The 14,234-nt window shown below is 42.9% G+C and overlaps 1 protein-coding gene across 1 annotated transcript in view; it reads right to left on the bottom strand.

The window, feature by feature from the left end:
• The window catches only part of fras1 (Fraser extracellular matrix complex subunit 1), a 398,900-nt gene that overhangs the window by 261,831 nt on the left and 122,835 nt on the right, over nucleotides 1–14,234 (bottom strand). The window contains exons 17-18 of the mRNA XM_041181003.1: nucleotides 13,235–13,372; nucleotides 2,776–2,949 (exon numbers count right to left, since the gene is read on the bottom strand). Coding sequence (XP_041036937.1) covers nucleotides 2,776–2,949; nucleotides 13,235–13,372 — 312 coding nt within the window. The remainder of the gene's footprint in view (nucleotides 1–2,775; nucleotides 2,950–13,234; nucleotides 13,373–14,234) is intronic.

Below are 14,234 nucleotides of genomic sequence, written 5' to 3'. Positions count from 1 at the left end.
ATGTAATGCCCTCACCTGTCATGAGTTTAATCGAGCAGGAGGCTGGCGGGTGGGAACCCCACCAACTTCCTGCCTCTGCCCCAATTAAGTCCATGGCAGGAAGGCTCAAGGACAGCCTTCCACCCCTGCTGCCAACTGAGACCCTTACCTGGGCAATTAATACCCATAAAGGGCCTCACCCCATCACCACTGGTATTCACCCTCTGGCAGACAGGGGACTCACCTTGTGGGAAGCCCAAGAAGCGAATAAACCTTGTTCGGGGTTGCTTGTGAGGTTCGGGGAGGTGGGGGGGGGGTGTTGGGGACCCTCGTTCAAAGGCACAGAGTGCCTGATTGACAGACGTGGCATCGGGAGGTTGGGGCAGTTGAGAAACATGCCCTGCCCTTGCTGCTGACACCCCTCTCCCGCGGGAGTCCCACCCCATGATCCCCCTCCTCCCATCACTTACCTGGATGCCTCAGTGATCCTGGGGCTCAGGTAAGTGCATTACCAGCAGTAGCCACACCTTCCCTGTAGTGCTGTCAAGCAATGAAGAGCAACCAGCCTCTGAGTGGTCAGCAGCTCTCGCCAGGGAGGACTCCTGCACCCAGGGTCCTTGATCCCAGGGAAGGTCCCTCACTGCCAGTTGAGTCACTGATATTTAATTCAGCAAACCTTCTGGAAGAGGTGATGCAGGGCTTTCGCCAGCTCTCCAGCCAGTTGGGCGAGAGCCCCGTCACCTACATTAAATACTGAACAATATTTTCTGTGGAGGTTGATATTAGATAACCACTTCTGTGTTGATATGAATGCAGATGAGTGTCCTGACAGACTATCCCAACATGCAGTTCAACTAACGTCCATTGCAATCGGTTAACACTTGGATGGATTTGATTCTTTTTCTCCTTCTCCTTACAAAAGGAAAAGTGCTTTCTATCTCATAATCTGATCTATTTCTGGTCTGGCAAAAGATAGACATGCTGGAATCATGAAAGTATAAAACAGAACCCCTGAGAGAAATCAAAGTTGGTGTTCAATCATGCAATCATTATTTTTCTGTAGCTTGCAAGATATATGTTCCAAATAATTAGAAACTGAGAATGAATACTTCAAATCATTCAGACACACATAATCTCTTCAAATAATGGCATGGTAAAAGACTTATGACTTGTAAGTTAACAGGGTGAAAGTGAAAAATAATTTGCAAACACGTTTATTGTACTTTAAAGAAAGAAACCTTAAGGAAAGTACTTTTAACTCTAAGCACTCCCTCCAACTGTCAAAAAACTAGAAATGGCACCTTGTAGCAAATACCTTAGATCTCTCAGGTTGTGTACACTATCATGGCGGCCATCAGCTTGGATGTCTTTTTTCCACAGATGCTTCAGTGACATGAATTACATGGATGGTCTGCTTTCAGCCCACTGGAACTCCATTGGCTTCAATGAGAGTCAAATGGGTTTGGGGACTGATCCACTGCTGCACTACAGGGGCCTTACTCAGTGTGAAGCAACACAAATAATCAATACAGTTTTTTTTTCCCCCCAAAGGATCTCCAATCTGAAGTGTCATTTAGCATATAAATCCAAGTCATACTTTATGAAAGTTAATGGATGTGATCCAGTTTACATATAAAATAACATTGTTACGGTGAAATTCGGGGACATAAGAAATGCAGGTAACAAGTTACATCTATATAGCACCTTTTAATGTAGCAAAATATCCCAAGGAGCTCCACAGGAGCAGGAGTAGAGAGCAAGATGAGGATGGGGCCAAAAATGCTCTTGAAGAGGTAGGTTTTCAGGAGCTTTTTGAGGAGAAGGAAAGATGCAGCAAGTTGAAGGGCCTAGGAAAGCAGTTCCAGATTATGGTAATATTGATGACTAAAGTTCCTGCCACAGATATCACAAGAATATTGAAGGAATATGGAAAAATTGCTCATATTGCTCTCGCCTTCAGGGTAATTAAACAAAAGTCACAGAGCAAAGAAAAGCATTGAGCACAAACCTCAATTTTTTCAACAAGGGTGAATACTGACTTTTGCCCAGCATTTGAGAGTATATAATGGAAACATTTTGTTTACATAAGAAAACTATATTTAGCATTTATATTTAATGTTTGTTGTGTGGAGTATTCATTGTAAAAAATTGGTTCTAACTTTCTGTCAAAGTTAGGTAATTACCTTCAATTCAACATAAAAACCATCTGACCTTTAAGGGATTCAATTTTGGGGGGAGAAAAATGACCATCACGGGAGATTTGTTAGAATTGAGTGTAGAACACACTGGACAATACATTTTTGTGTATATATGTGACCTTGCAAAATTCAAAGAAGCCAGCTTTCAACAGCTGCCATTAGGCATCTTTCATCAATAATTAACGTTAACTTTTATACTAATACATGGTTAGAAGGTATTAGATTACACCAGAGCTGCTATTGAGTAAAATAAGTGCGTGACTAAGGGTTTTTTATGTCCCTGAAACGGATTGTATATTTCAATTTTTAGAGGGACTGATTGCTGTTCGAGTAGCGACTATTTTTTTGAAGCTGTCATTAACTTTTGCTATGGGTAGCAGGAAATCCTCCTGTATCAAAAAGCTAATTACAGGCATTAAATATTTCATGTATGTGAAATTACAAAGCAGTAACATCTTTCACAGTATCTTAAAAAAAAAATTTTTCCCAGATAACATAAATATTTCAAAACTTCAAGTATGATAATATGAAACCTCAATATGCTCCTCAAATCTAACTGGATCAACTAAGAGCACCTTATCTGTCATGATGCACTCACCTGTGCATACTTTTGCACTGTTCATGTAGAAATGTGGTTTGCAATCAGCCACACATTCTCCATGCGGTATTCCATGGACATCCTGATGAATCTGAATAACTTGCTCTGGTTTGAGGCAATTAGTACAGTCTGACTGCTTGGGGCCTACACAGGCACGGCAAGGATGGCTACAGGCTGAGAGAGGATAAATAACAATGAACATCTAACGTTTTAAGCTTTAATTATTTTTATACAATTAACACAATGCTGCTTGATCAAACACCCTCACAAACTGATAAAGATGAAGTATAACACCTGCAATTCAGATCGAGCGGGTTCCCATTTTAGCCTCGTCATCTACAAAAGCAAACGATCAAGATCAGCTTTTCCTCCCAAAAAAGTCACTCAGCTAAGCTGCTATCCAACATCCAGGACAAAAGCAACGCAGCAAGTCCAAGGTCGTGCCAGGTTCGATGGTGCATTGACTATGCTATTGGGATAGTCATCCAGAGGTTTGGGCAAATAACCCAGAGAACTGGGAGTTCAATTCGAGAAATTGGATTTAGTTTAAAAATAGTTTGAAAACAAAAAGCTGGTACTACCAACAGCGTCAGATTGTTATAAAAACCCAACTGGTTCACTAACGTGCTCTATGGAACAAAACCTATCATCCTTATCTGGTCTAACCAATAGGTTACTCCAGTCCTACATCAACATGGTTGACATTTAACTTCCTCCAGTAGAGCCTAGCAATTTGCTCAGTTGCATCAAACGGCTACCAGCAGTTCAAAGAGAAGAAAGGCTTGCACTTATTTGCATTTATATAGTGCTCAGGCATCTCAAAGCACTTCACAGCTAATGTCCTACATTTGAAGTGTAATCACTATTGTAATGTATGAAACATAACAACCAATTTGCACACAGCAAAACTCCCACAAACTGCAATGTGATAATGACAGATAGCCTTATTTTTGTGCTGCTGATGTTGAGGAGGCCAAGAGCAATAAATGAAGCCTTACCAACAATTCCCACATCCCTAGAACTAGTTAGAAAAACAATTCTGTGCCCAGTCTCTGACCTGGTGAGACTGATGCAAGTGAGCATGGAGAAGAGCAAATATACAGTTTAAAATTGAGTAGAAAAAACATGTAAGAAATTGCAATTATCTTTGACAGACTATCAGGCATTCAGCATTATGCTTCATATTGCAATTTGTAGAAAAAACAAAACATTACAAGTGCTAGAAATACGTAACAGAAACAGAAATAGCAGACAGTGACAAATATCTAGTTTATGGCTCATGGCATTATTCTGGAGGTAATGTTTAGTTCTGGAGAGATTAAAGTTCAGCTGTCGAAAAATAGGATAAATGCAATTAATGCAGCTTTGAGTCTATTACACGCAAAAGGTTGGGGCCATGTTGACTTAAGGGCTTAACAGCTAGAAAGGCAAGATCCTAAAAGAGCAGGTGCGAGCATTAGCTAGAGAACCACAGACATGGGGGAGAATTTTTAGCTCGGTCAGCTGGGGCGGGGCCCACTCGCGAGGTGACGTTGGGCATGCGTAATTTAGATTTTCAGTTCGGCAGGTGCACAACCTTTATTAAACTTTAGAACTAAATTTAAACTAATCTCCCTGAGGCATAGAGGTGCCACAGAGAGGTTTCTATGCTCTCTCACACACATGCGCGAAAGAGCACACTCCCGACTCAGGGGAATCGCTCTGGGGGGCGCACAGCACTTAACTGGCCCGCCCACGTAAAATGGCGGCGTGGGCCTGATCAGTGGCGCCGATCGGGTCCGCGCCTGCCCCCGCCCGCACCCACAAACCCCCCCACCGACGGGGGGAAAATTCTCCCCATGATGTCTGCACTGCTTACAAAGAAGTACAGTCCGGAGTGTTATGATCCTTAGCTAGATGCCCAATTGTTGGTGAGATTCAGTTAGGAACCAATAACATTCTGCTTAAAGATGACAAAGTTTGAGATTTAAGACATTTGCTCAATGAAGAAAGCCACAAGATTTCACAGGTTTTGAACAAACAATAATAACCTTCACTACACAAGTTCAGAAAGATAGAACAATTTATAATATCTATCTTATACTCTAACATTCAGGAAAAGTATGAGGTACGTGTGAATTAACAAACCAACTGTGGTCAAACACACCATACTGCAAAATAAATGGCAGATGTGACCAAAACAGAGTCCACGGATTTCTCAACAACTCACCCAGATATCAGTAACACTGCAAGCCAACCAAATTCACAGAAACTCTGTCCGTAATTTTCTGACCCCAATGTCGCAGGCTTCCCTGTACTGGATGCGGCAAACCATTCAAACATCCATGGATTTCAGTGGGACTATAAGATCCCACCAGCAAGTGGGGCTGGAAAATTCCGGCCTCTGTCTCTTTCAGAAGGGATTCCAATCTTCACCTTCGAATATCGAACCTTGGAATTCTCTCCAAAAGTCACTCCAAATTGATCGGTATCAATAACAGCCCACCTCGCTGGGTGTCAATCTCATCTCCTCAGGCTCCATCCCCCTGGATTCCCAAGTATGCAACCAAGCACCAACACATAGGTGAGGATAAAGCTGTTCATAAGTCCCGTGACTCATAAATGGTGTTAGTGTTTTTAATCTGTTTCCTGTTTATTTTTAATCATTTGAAAGATCACTCTACTTCCTCTCTTATACATGTGAGTGCTTCCACTCCCTGTTTACTTTCATTCTATTCCCTTTGAAATGCATTTTATCTTGATTTTTATTCCAGTTCCGATGAAAGATTACTCTTGAAACACTATCTTGTCTGTTCTCTCCACGGAATCTGACTGAGTGACCTGCTGAGTGTTTTCAAGGTTTTCTCACTTTGTTTATGAAACAACGTGGGATTGTCCTGATGTCCTGTTATAACTTAAGCGGAAGATTCACCAAACAAATGGAAATGAAATAAAAGGTCATTTTCAGCTGGTTTTGACATTTCCTTATGCATTTCACTGATCGCTCACAAAATTTGAAGCAAGAGACTGGGACAAATCAGGATCTCTGTTTTAAGAATGTAACAATTCTTCTCAATTTAAAAGAATTGTCTTCAGTCATTCCAAAATTATGTTTCTATTAAATATTTTATTCATTTTCTTATCATTTACAAGATGCAGGTGTCGCTGGCTAGGCCAGCATTTATTGTCCATCCTAATTGCCTTCTTGAACCACTGTAGTCCATGTGGTGTAGGTACACCCACAGTGCTGTTAGGGAGGGAGTTCCAGGATTTTGACCCAGCGACAGTGAAGGGACAGCAATATAATTCCAAGTCAGGGTGGTGAGTGACTTGGAGGGGAACTTCCAGGTGGTGGTGTTCCCATGTTTCTGTTGCCCTTGTCCTTCTAGATGGTAGTGGTTTGTAAGGTGTTGTCTAAGGAGCCTTGGTGAGTGCCTGCAGTGTATCTTGTAGATGGTACACAGTGGTGGATGGGATGAATGTTTGTGGATGGGGTGCCAATCAAGCGGGCTGTTTTGTCCTGGATGGTGTCAAGCTACTTGAGTATTGTGGGAGCTGCACTCATCCAGGCAAGTGAAGAGTATTCCATCACACAAAATCTATTAAGAACTTTTGGACTATCGAAAAATTGACATGTCTGCATGGGCTTAATCAAATTAAATAGAATTTGAATAAAATTAAACTTTAATAAAGCATATTTTTCATCAGTGCATTGGCCCAGATTTTGTTCTAACAATAATATTGAGGCTAACAGCATTCACTATTATTATGGAGTAAATCATAAAGGAACTTTCAATCTCCACACACGTGCACTTCAATGAAGAAATTCAGAAGCTGCTGTCAGAGATACCCAACTCCTCCACAGGATGCACTGTAAAAGTTCTCGCCAATAGGCATAGCATTGAAAGACATGCAATGGAGTGAACTTGGGATACATCCCCACTAGTTTCCCACTGAAGGCGTCATAAAAAGATGCATTCAAGAGTAAATGAAAGTGTAATGGTGTGATAATGAAGAATTATTGTCAAAGAACCTCTCTGCTCCTGACTTATATCTTCAGGTGTTATCTGGTATTGACAATGTTTAAAAATACAACGTGAAGTATTGTTCTTTCCCGATGTGTCTCTCTACGCACACGCGCACACACACACATACCTGCTTTATGGGGCAAAATGTTAACGAAACTGACCCACTGGCAGTGGAGGGGCAGGGGGCCAGCAGCGGGTGAAAATCTATATCATAAAGAAGCTGACATTTCTGTGGCTCTTTAATGCAGCAGAAGTGGAAGAGGAAGACTTTTACATTGTAGGAGGGGGGGATCTCTGAAGGCGGAGGGGCATGTTAGTGGGGTGGTGAAAAAGGCATGTGGGGCACTTGCCTTTATCAATTGAGGCATAGATTACAAAAGTAAGGAGGTCATGTTGGAGTTGTATAGAACCTTGGTGAGGCCACAGCTGGAGCACTGTGTGCAGTTCTGGTTGTCACATTATAGGAAGGATGTGATTGCACCGGAGCAGGTGCAAAGGAGATTCACCAAGATGTTGCCTGGGATGAAACATTTAAGTTATGAAGAGAGGTTGGATAGACTTGGGTTGTTTTCGTTGGAGCAGAGAAGGCTGAGATGCGACCTAATTGAAGTGTACAAGATTATGAGGGGCATGGACAAGGTGGATAGGGAGCAGCTGTTCCCCTTCGCTGAAGGGTCAGTCACAAGGGGTCATGAATTCAAGGCAGGAGGTTTAAGGGGGATGTGAGGAAAAACTTTTTTACCCAGAGGGTGGTGACGATCTGGAATGCACTGCCTGGGAGGGTGGTGGAGGCGGGTTGCCTCACATTCTTTAAAAAGTACTTGGATGAGCACTTGGCACATCATAACATTCAAAGATTTGGGCCAAGTGCTGGTAAATGGGATTAGGTAGGTAGGTCAGGTGTTTCTTACATGTCGGTGCAGACTCAATGGGCTGAAGGGCCTCTTTTGCATTCTGTGATTTACTTGGGTGTTTATAACATTCTGTAATTTATATGAACTTTTAATGAATCAAGGATGTTACTTCAAGTCTCCATTGTCCAGGCATCTTCATTGTTGCCTCCCACAACCCAAATGGACATTAGCATTGAGGAGAAGGGAATGACCAGAATGAAGACAGGAAAAGGGTGTAAATGAGATGGGGGGGCAGGGTTTGATTGTGGAAATGATTTGTGCCGGGGATTTGGGGGTGGGGTGACAATAGAATTAGTAACTGAGTGCCATATTGCTTCACACACTTCAGGTTATCTGAAGCGTGCCTGTATGAGTCCACTGGAGGTTTCTCTGGCATCTAGGCAAGCAGCTGCAAGCACCTGCTGTTCCTCCTTTTCTTTGTCCTCCTCTTCCTCCTCTGAAGGTGCCAAGCAGTCAGCACCGTCCTCTTCTTGGAACTGAATTCCACTTTGCAGCACAATGTTGTGCTGGGTACAAAAGGCCATTGGACACCTTTACTGACACACACTGAAAGGAGCCCCCAGATCTGTCCAGGTGCCTGAATCGCATCTTCTGCAACCCAATGCTTGCCCTTGATCATGCAGCTCAGGTTATATCTTTCAGCTGCATCATTGGTAGGGCTCTTCACTGGTGTCATCAGCACATCCTTAGAGGGCAGCCTCATCTCCAAGGAACCATCGGCTCACTCTCTTTCGAGGTACAAAAACCTGTAAGTGATGTGACTGGCGCAACATGATGGCAGCTTCCAGGATATCTTGCACAGAATTGCATGAAAAGCTTCTGCTGATCACATATCAGCTGAGCCTTGATGGAATGGGGTCCTCTTTGATTGATAAATACTCGTGGTTGACCTGTGGGCACCTTGATTGCCACATGCGTGCAGTCTATGATTCCCTATACCTGCGGAAATCCAGCCACTGCAGCAAATGCAACAGCCTATCTGGTTCTGACTGGCCTTATCAGCAAACTGGATGTAAATAGCAGCCTTAGCAAATATGATATCAAATCCCTTATAGGGGACGTGGTCCTGGTTTAAACAGCAGATTAGGGATACACTTGCAGACTGTAAAATCCTATTTTTGTCACCAGCAGAACCCTGGATGGAGCCGGAGGTGAGGAGGTTCAGGGCTGTGGGGACTTTAGATGGCCACTGGCAATGTGTGCCCACCTGGTCCACAGGAAAGTACATTTTATTCCAGTAGGCTGCAGATATCAGCAACAACCTGCCTAAAATACATTGTTTCTCAGGTTTGCCAAGAAAGCTGATCTTCTGTTTGTAAAAGACCCTGTGCTGGGGTGTTGCCTTCTTCAAACTGGATTTTTTTTTCTTATTCACTCATGAGATGTGGGCGTCACTGGCTAGGCCAACATTTATTGTCCATCCCTAATTGCCCTTGAGAAGGTGGTGGTGAGCTGCCTTCTTGAACCGCTGCAGTCCATGTAGTGTAGGTATACCTGCTGTCAGGGAGGGACTTCCAGAATTTTGACCCAGCAATAGTGAATATTTCCAAGTTGAATGATGAGAGGCTTGGAGGGGGATTTGTAGGTGGTAGTGTTCCCATGCAACTGCTGCCCTTGTCCTTCTTGATGGTAGTAGTTGTGGGTTTGGAAAATGCTGTCTAAGGAGTCTTGATGAGTTCCTGCATTGCATCTTGTAGATGTTACACACTGCTGCTACTGTGCATCGATGGTCGAGGGAGTGAATGTTTGTGGATGTGGTGCCAATCAACTGGGCAGCTTTCTCCTGGGTGATGTCAAGCATCTTGAGTGTTGTTGGAGCTGCGCTCATTCAGGCAGGTTGAGAATATTCCATCACACTCTTGACTTGTGCCTCGTAGATGGTGGATAGGCTTTGGGGAGTCAGGAGGTGAGTTGCTCGCTGCAGGATTTCTAGCCTCTGACCTGCTCTTGCAGCCCCAGTATTTATCTTGCTAGCCCAGTTCAATTTCTGGTCAATGGTAACCCACAGGATGTTGATAGTGGGGCATTCAGTGATGGTAATGCCATTGAATGTCAAGGGGCGATGGTTAGATTCTCTCTTGATGGAGATGGTCATTATCTGGCACTTGTGTGGCATAAATGTTACTTGTCAGCCCAAGCCTAGATATTGTCAGGTCTTGCTGTATTTGGACATGGGCTGCTGTGTCCATCACTGCTGTCTGCAGAGAAGGCAGTTGTGGTGTTGCTCCTTGTTTTTCACCAGAGGTCCAAGATCAAGCTGTATAAGTTGTTCCCATGCTGCAGTAAAGGCTGGCAACAGGGAAGTGCAGATCAAGGTAGACAAAATCCAGGAAAGGTAAAATGGCTTCCAAAAAGTTCGAAACCACCCTTAAGACAGTGAAAACACACTTTCCTGTGAGCACAGGCCTTTCACTCAGGAAAGGAAGCAGCTAAGCAGTTTCATTCTTTAAAGACTCTCCAGCCTTTCAAAGTCACAAAGCAAAGAACCCCCACGGCGCTTTTGCCTTGTTGACCGTGGCAAGTTTTACACAGCTCAGGAAACCCATGTGCAGGCTGTTAAAGCCAAAATGCTGGGTTAGAGTCTGCATTATATGGCTCTTCATATATTTAAATTAGAAACCCACAGGGTTTCCCTCATGCCTCCAAGTTCATTACTGTAAAAAATGGAAGTGAACAAGTTCATGTTGGCTTTCTGACATGCCAACCTTTTCTGGGAATTGAGCCCCCAGCTCACACTCAAACCTGCCCCCAGTTGCTGGTTCAGACTCTGCATGCCTTAATGTAGGTTCCTAAATCTGTTTGATTGAACAGCCACGCACACACACCAGCAATCCCTTATAGAGGACACGGTGCTGGTTTAAACAGTGGATTAGAACAAGCCTGTCAGCTTTCAGCAAGGTGAATGGCAAACACCACTCCTTCACCACTGACTATAAAATCTGGGCCATCATTTAGAGAGTTGCACCTTGTAAAGGAAAACGACATCAGTTGGAAATGGATATTCGCTGACTCATATCTCATTAATATTCTTCTAAGTAAAGCTGCAGTGCTTCAGAAATGTGTTATACATGATTCTAAAAAATTCCAATTTGAATATTTGCATGCTATGAAATCGTGCTCCTAATACAATCAGTTACTGAGATATTGAAGTGCTTCAAGATTAATGCAGTACAAGACTACCACTTATTAATCTGGTAGAAGATAGTGTTGTATAACTAATCAGAGATGAAAACTTATGTTGCAGGATTCACACCAGGAAATATTTATGTGTCACCTTTCTTAATCACCCTCAAAAAAATTCCAATCAAATACCCCAGCAGCAGATTGAATTCAAATCTCAGTTTCTGTGATTTAAGTTGTTTAATTCTTTAATCTTTAGAACCATCTCAATGGGACACTCAGTCTTAGCTGCCATTTATTAACTTGTAACTGTGCTCAGTTTTTTTTTCAAATTTTTTTTCATTCTTCCATGGGATATGAGCGTCACTGGCAAAGCCAGCATTTGTTGCTCATCCCTAGCTGCCCTTGAGAAAGTGGTGGTGAGCCATCTTCCTGAACCACTGCAATCCATCTGTGTAGTTACACCTACACTGCTATTCGAAAGGGGGAATTGGTGGCATAGTGGTAATGTCAGTGGACTAGTAATCCAGGTGCCCAGGCTAATGCTCGAGGGACAGGACAAATCCCACCATGGAAGCTAATGGAATTTAAATTCAATTAATAAAACCTCTGTAATGGTGACCATGAAACTATCATGGTTCACTAATACCCTATAAAGAAAGAAATCTGCCATGCCACTCTTACTTGGTCTGGCCTTATCCACAGCAATGTAGCTGACTCTTAGCTGCCCTCCAAAATGGCCCAGCAAGCCACTCAGTTCAAGGTGCCAGCTACACCCACATTCCATCAAAGAATAATAAAAAGGAAGTTCCAAGATTTGACCCAGTGAAGGGGCGATAATATAGTTTCAAGCCAGGCTTGGAAGGGAACATGCAGGTGATGGTGTTCCATGCATCTGCTGTCTTTCTAGGTGGTAGAGGTTGTGAGTTTGGAAGGAGCCTTGGTGAGTGGCTGCAGTGCATTTTCTAGATGTTACACACTGCTGCTACTGTTACTGTTATTGGTGGTGGAGAGAGTGAACGGTTCAGGTGGTGAATAGGGTATTGAGCAAGTGGACAGCTTTTGTGTCCTGGATGGTGTCAAGTTTCCTGAGCGTTGTTGGAGCTGTTCTCATCCAGGAAAGTGGAGAGTATTCTATCACACTCCTGACTTGTGCCTTGTAGATGATGGAATTCCCAGCCTCTGACCTGCTCTTGTAGCCACAGTATTTATATGGCTGGTTCAGTTAAATTTTTGGTCAATGGTAACCCTGAGGATTTGATGGTGCAGGAATCCAACAATGGCATTGCTGTTAAAGTCAAGGGGCGATGGTTAGCTTCTCTCTTGTTGGAGATGGCCATTGCCTGGCACTTGTGTTGCGTGAATGTCACTATCATATTTCTATCAGCCATACCTACAGAGGTCAGCCATGGCAGAACAGAATATGCTTTTTTTTTGATTGTGAATGCTATTTTGTGTAATATTTGGCATATGTTGCTCTTTTTCCTCAAACAATTGTGCTTGTAAGGTTCCTTAGAACAAGAAGTGCTTATTTTTACAATTGAATCTGAATTGGTCTACGATGCAGCTCACTGTAAAAAGGTTTTGAAATCTGTTTCAATTGAAGTGCCTTAAATTATGGCCCAGTTCTGATAATAGCTGTTTCAGTCCACGTACATTCAGTATTACACCCTCCAAAATCGAATTATAAAGTAAATCAAGCAGCCAACCAGATTGACAGGCTGGCTGCATATTGGGCAGGAAAGCTTGTAGTACTAGGCCACAACCAGGGAGCAGAGAAAAGGAGGGAGAGATGACTGGAAGGACTTGATCATGGCTAGAATTAAGGGGTCAGGGTGGTGTGGTTTTGTGGTCGTGGGAGAGACCGTGGTGGGTAGGAGTCAGTGACTGTGGTCGCAGCTAGCCTATCATGGGCAGGGAAGTAGGTAAGCTTGTTGGGCCAGAGGAAATAGTCCTACTCCTGCTCCTGGCTCACAAGCGGTGCAGTTACCTTATTTATCTAGCCCTTATTGTTTCCTTTTATCTGTCAGGTTTCCCAATGCTTGGAAACCTGGTCAAAATGGGTAAAAAGTAAAAAGCCTGCATACAAACTTCTTAATAAGGGGCCCATCCCCTTTCCTCCATTAAAACCAGAAGTGGACACATTGCGGTCAGGTTTGCAATTTTGAAAATTTTTACTTCTCACTTGCATCCAACCCATCTGCTACTGAAAGTTAAACTTACTCCAATTAAGTCAATAATAAATGTTTTTCAGAATCTGTAGCAATATTGAGCAACAATAAGTTCCATCAGGGATCACCAATTAAAAGTACACGATACAAAAATTCTGAAGAATGATGGGGTTAACTTACTCCAGCTTCTCCTGTTAAAGAATAACAGTGCATCATACTGTCTTTTACAATTGTGTGTATGACATACCTTGGCATACTCCATTTTCAGAGTAAAATCCACTGGGGCAGGCTACGAGACATTGGCCTTTGTGTAGGGCAAGGTAGTTGGAACAGGAAGCACAATGCACAGAAGAGCCAGTGCAGGTTGTACACGAGGCATGGCAGGCTGAAACAAAGAAATAGACGCAGCTGTAAATACATAAAGAGGATTTACATGAGGAAGTAATGAATTATAGCTATGAATTACCAAGCAATATAAGAACATACAACTCACAAGCACAAGTGCACAATGAAGGAGGCCATCAGCCAGCCGATCCAAGCTTTTAAAAGAGCTATCTAATTAGTCCCACTTACTGAGCCTCACCCACAGCCCTGCAAATTTATCCTTTCTGAGCAAATTTGCTGCTTATTGTTATAACAAGACTCAATTTTTGTAAAAGTGGTGACGTGAATAGGTGGCTTTAACACATGACAAGCCTTGGCTGGTTGCACACTTGGCTGAAAGCATAAAATATGAAGTGCATCAAAAAAGGGTGGACATATTTGGGCTGTTCATTTTCTTTTTTAAGCTACAATTCTCTTGAGTAAATAGTCTAATATTTCCTTGTCCTATCCCCGTAATCCTTGTTGGCTTTCCAGGGCTGCAATTCAGCACTATATTAAGGGCTTCTGTGTGTTATTTGCAACTAAGTGAGAAGAATACAAGCCTCCTGTGAGAGGCCTAAGCCTCTATATTCCATTTGCTTTCTCAGTGTATGGATGTGGACATCGCAGGCACAGCCAGAATTTATTGGCCATCCTTAATTGTCCTAAGAAAATGGTTGTGGGGGACCTACTTGAACCACTGCGGTCCGTGCAGCATATCTAGTGGTGAACTGATAGAATGGAGTGACCTTTCCAGTCAACAAAGTGCAGTTCAGCGTCAGCCATATTGGTGTGGGACTAGAGTTACATTCAGGTCACACTTTAAAGAACCAGTTGTTTTTTTTTAAACAACAGTCCAATAGCTTCATGGTCATTGTTTTAAT

This window comes from Carcharodon carcharias, chromosome 1 (assembly GCF_017639515.1).
Source record: "Carcharodon carcharias isolate sCarCar2 chromosome 1, sCarCar2.pri, whole genome shotgun sequence".
NCBI lineage: Eukaryota > Metazoa > Chordata > Chondrichthyes > Lamniformes > Lamnidae > Carcharodon > Carcharodon carcharias.
Note: the sequence above shows the minus strand (reverse complement) of the source record. Positions and strands in the feature narration are given on the sequence as shown.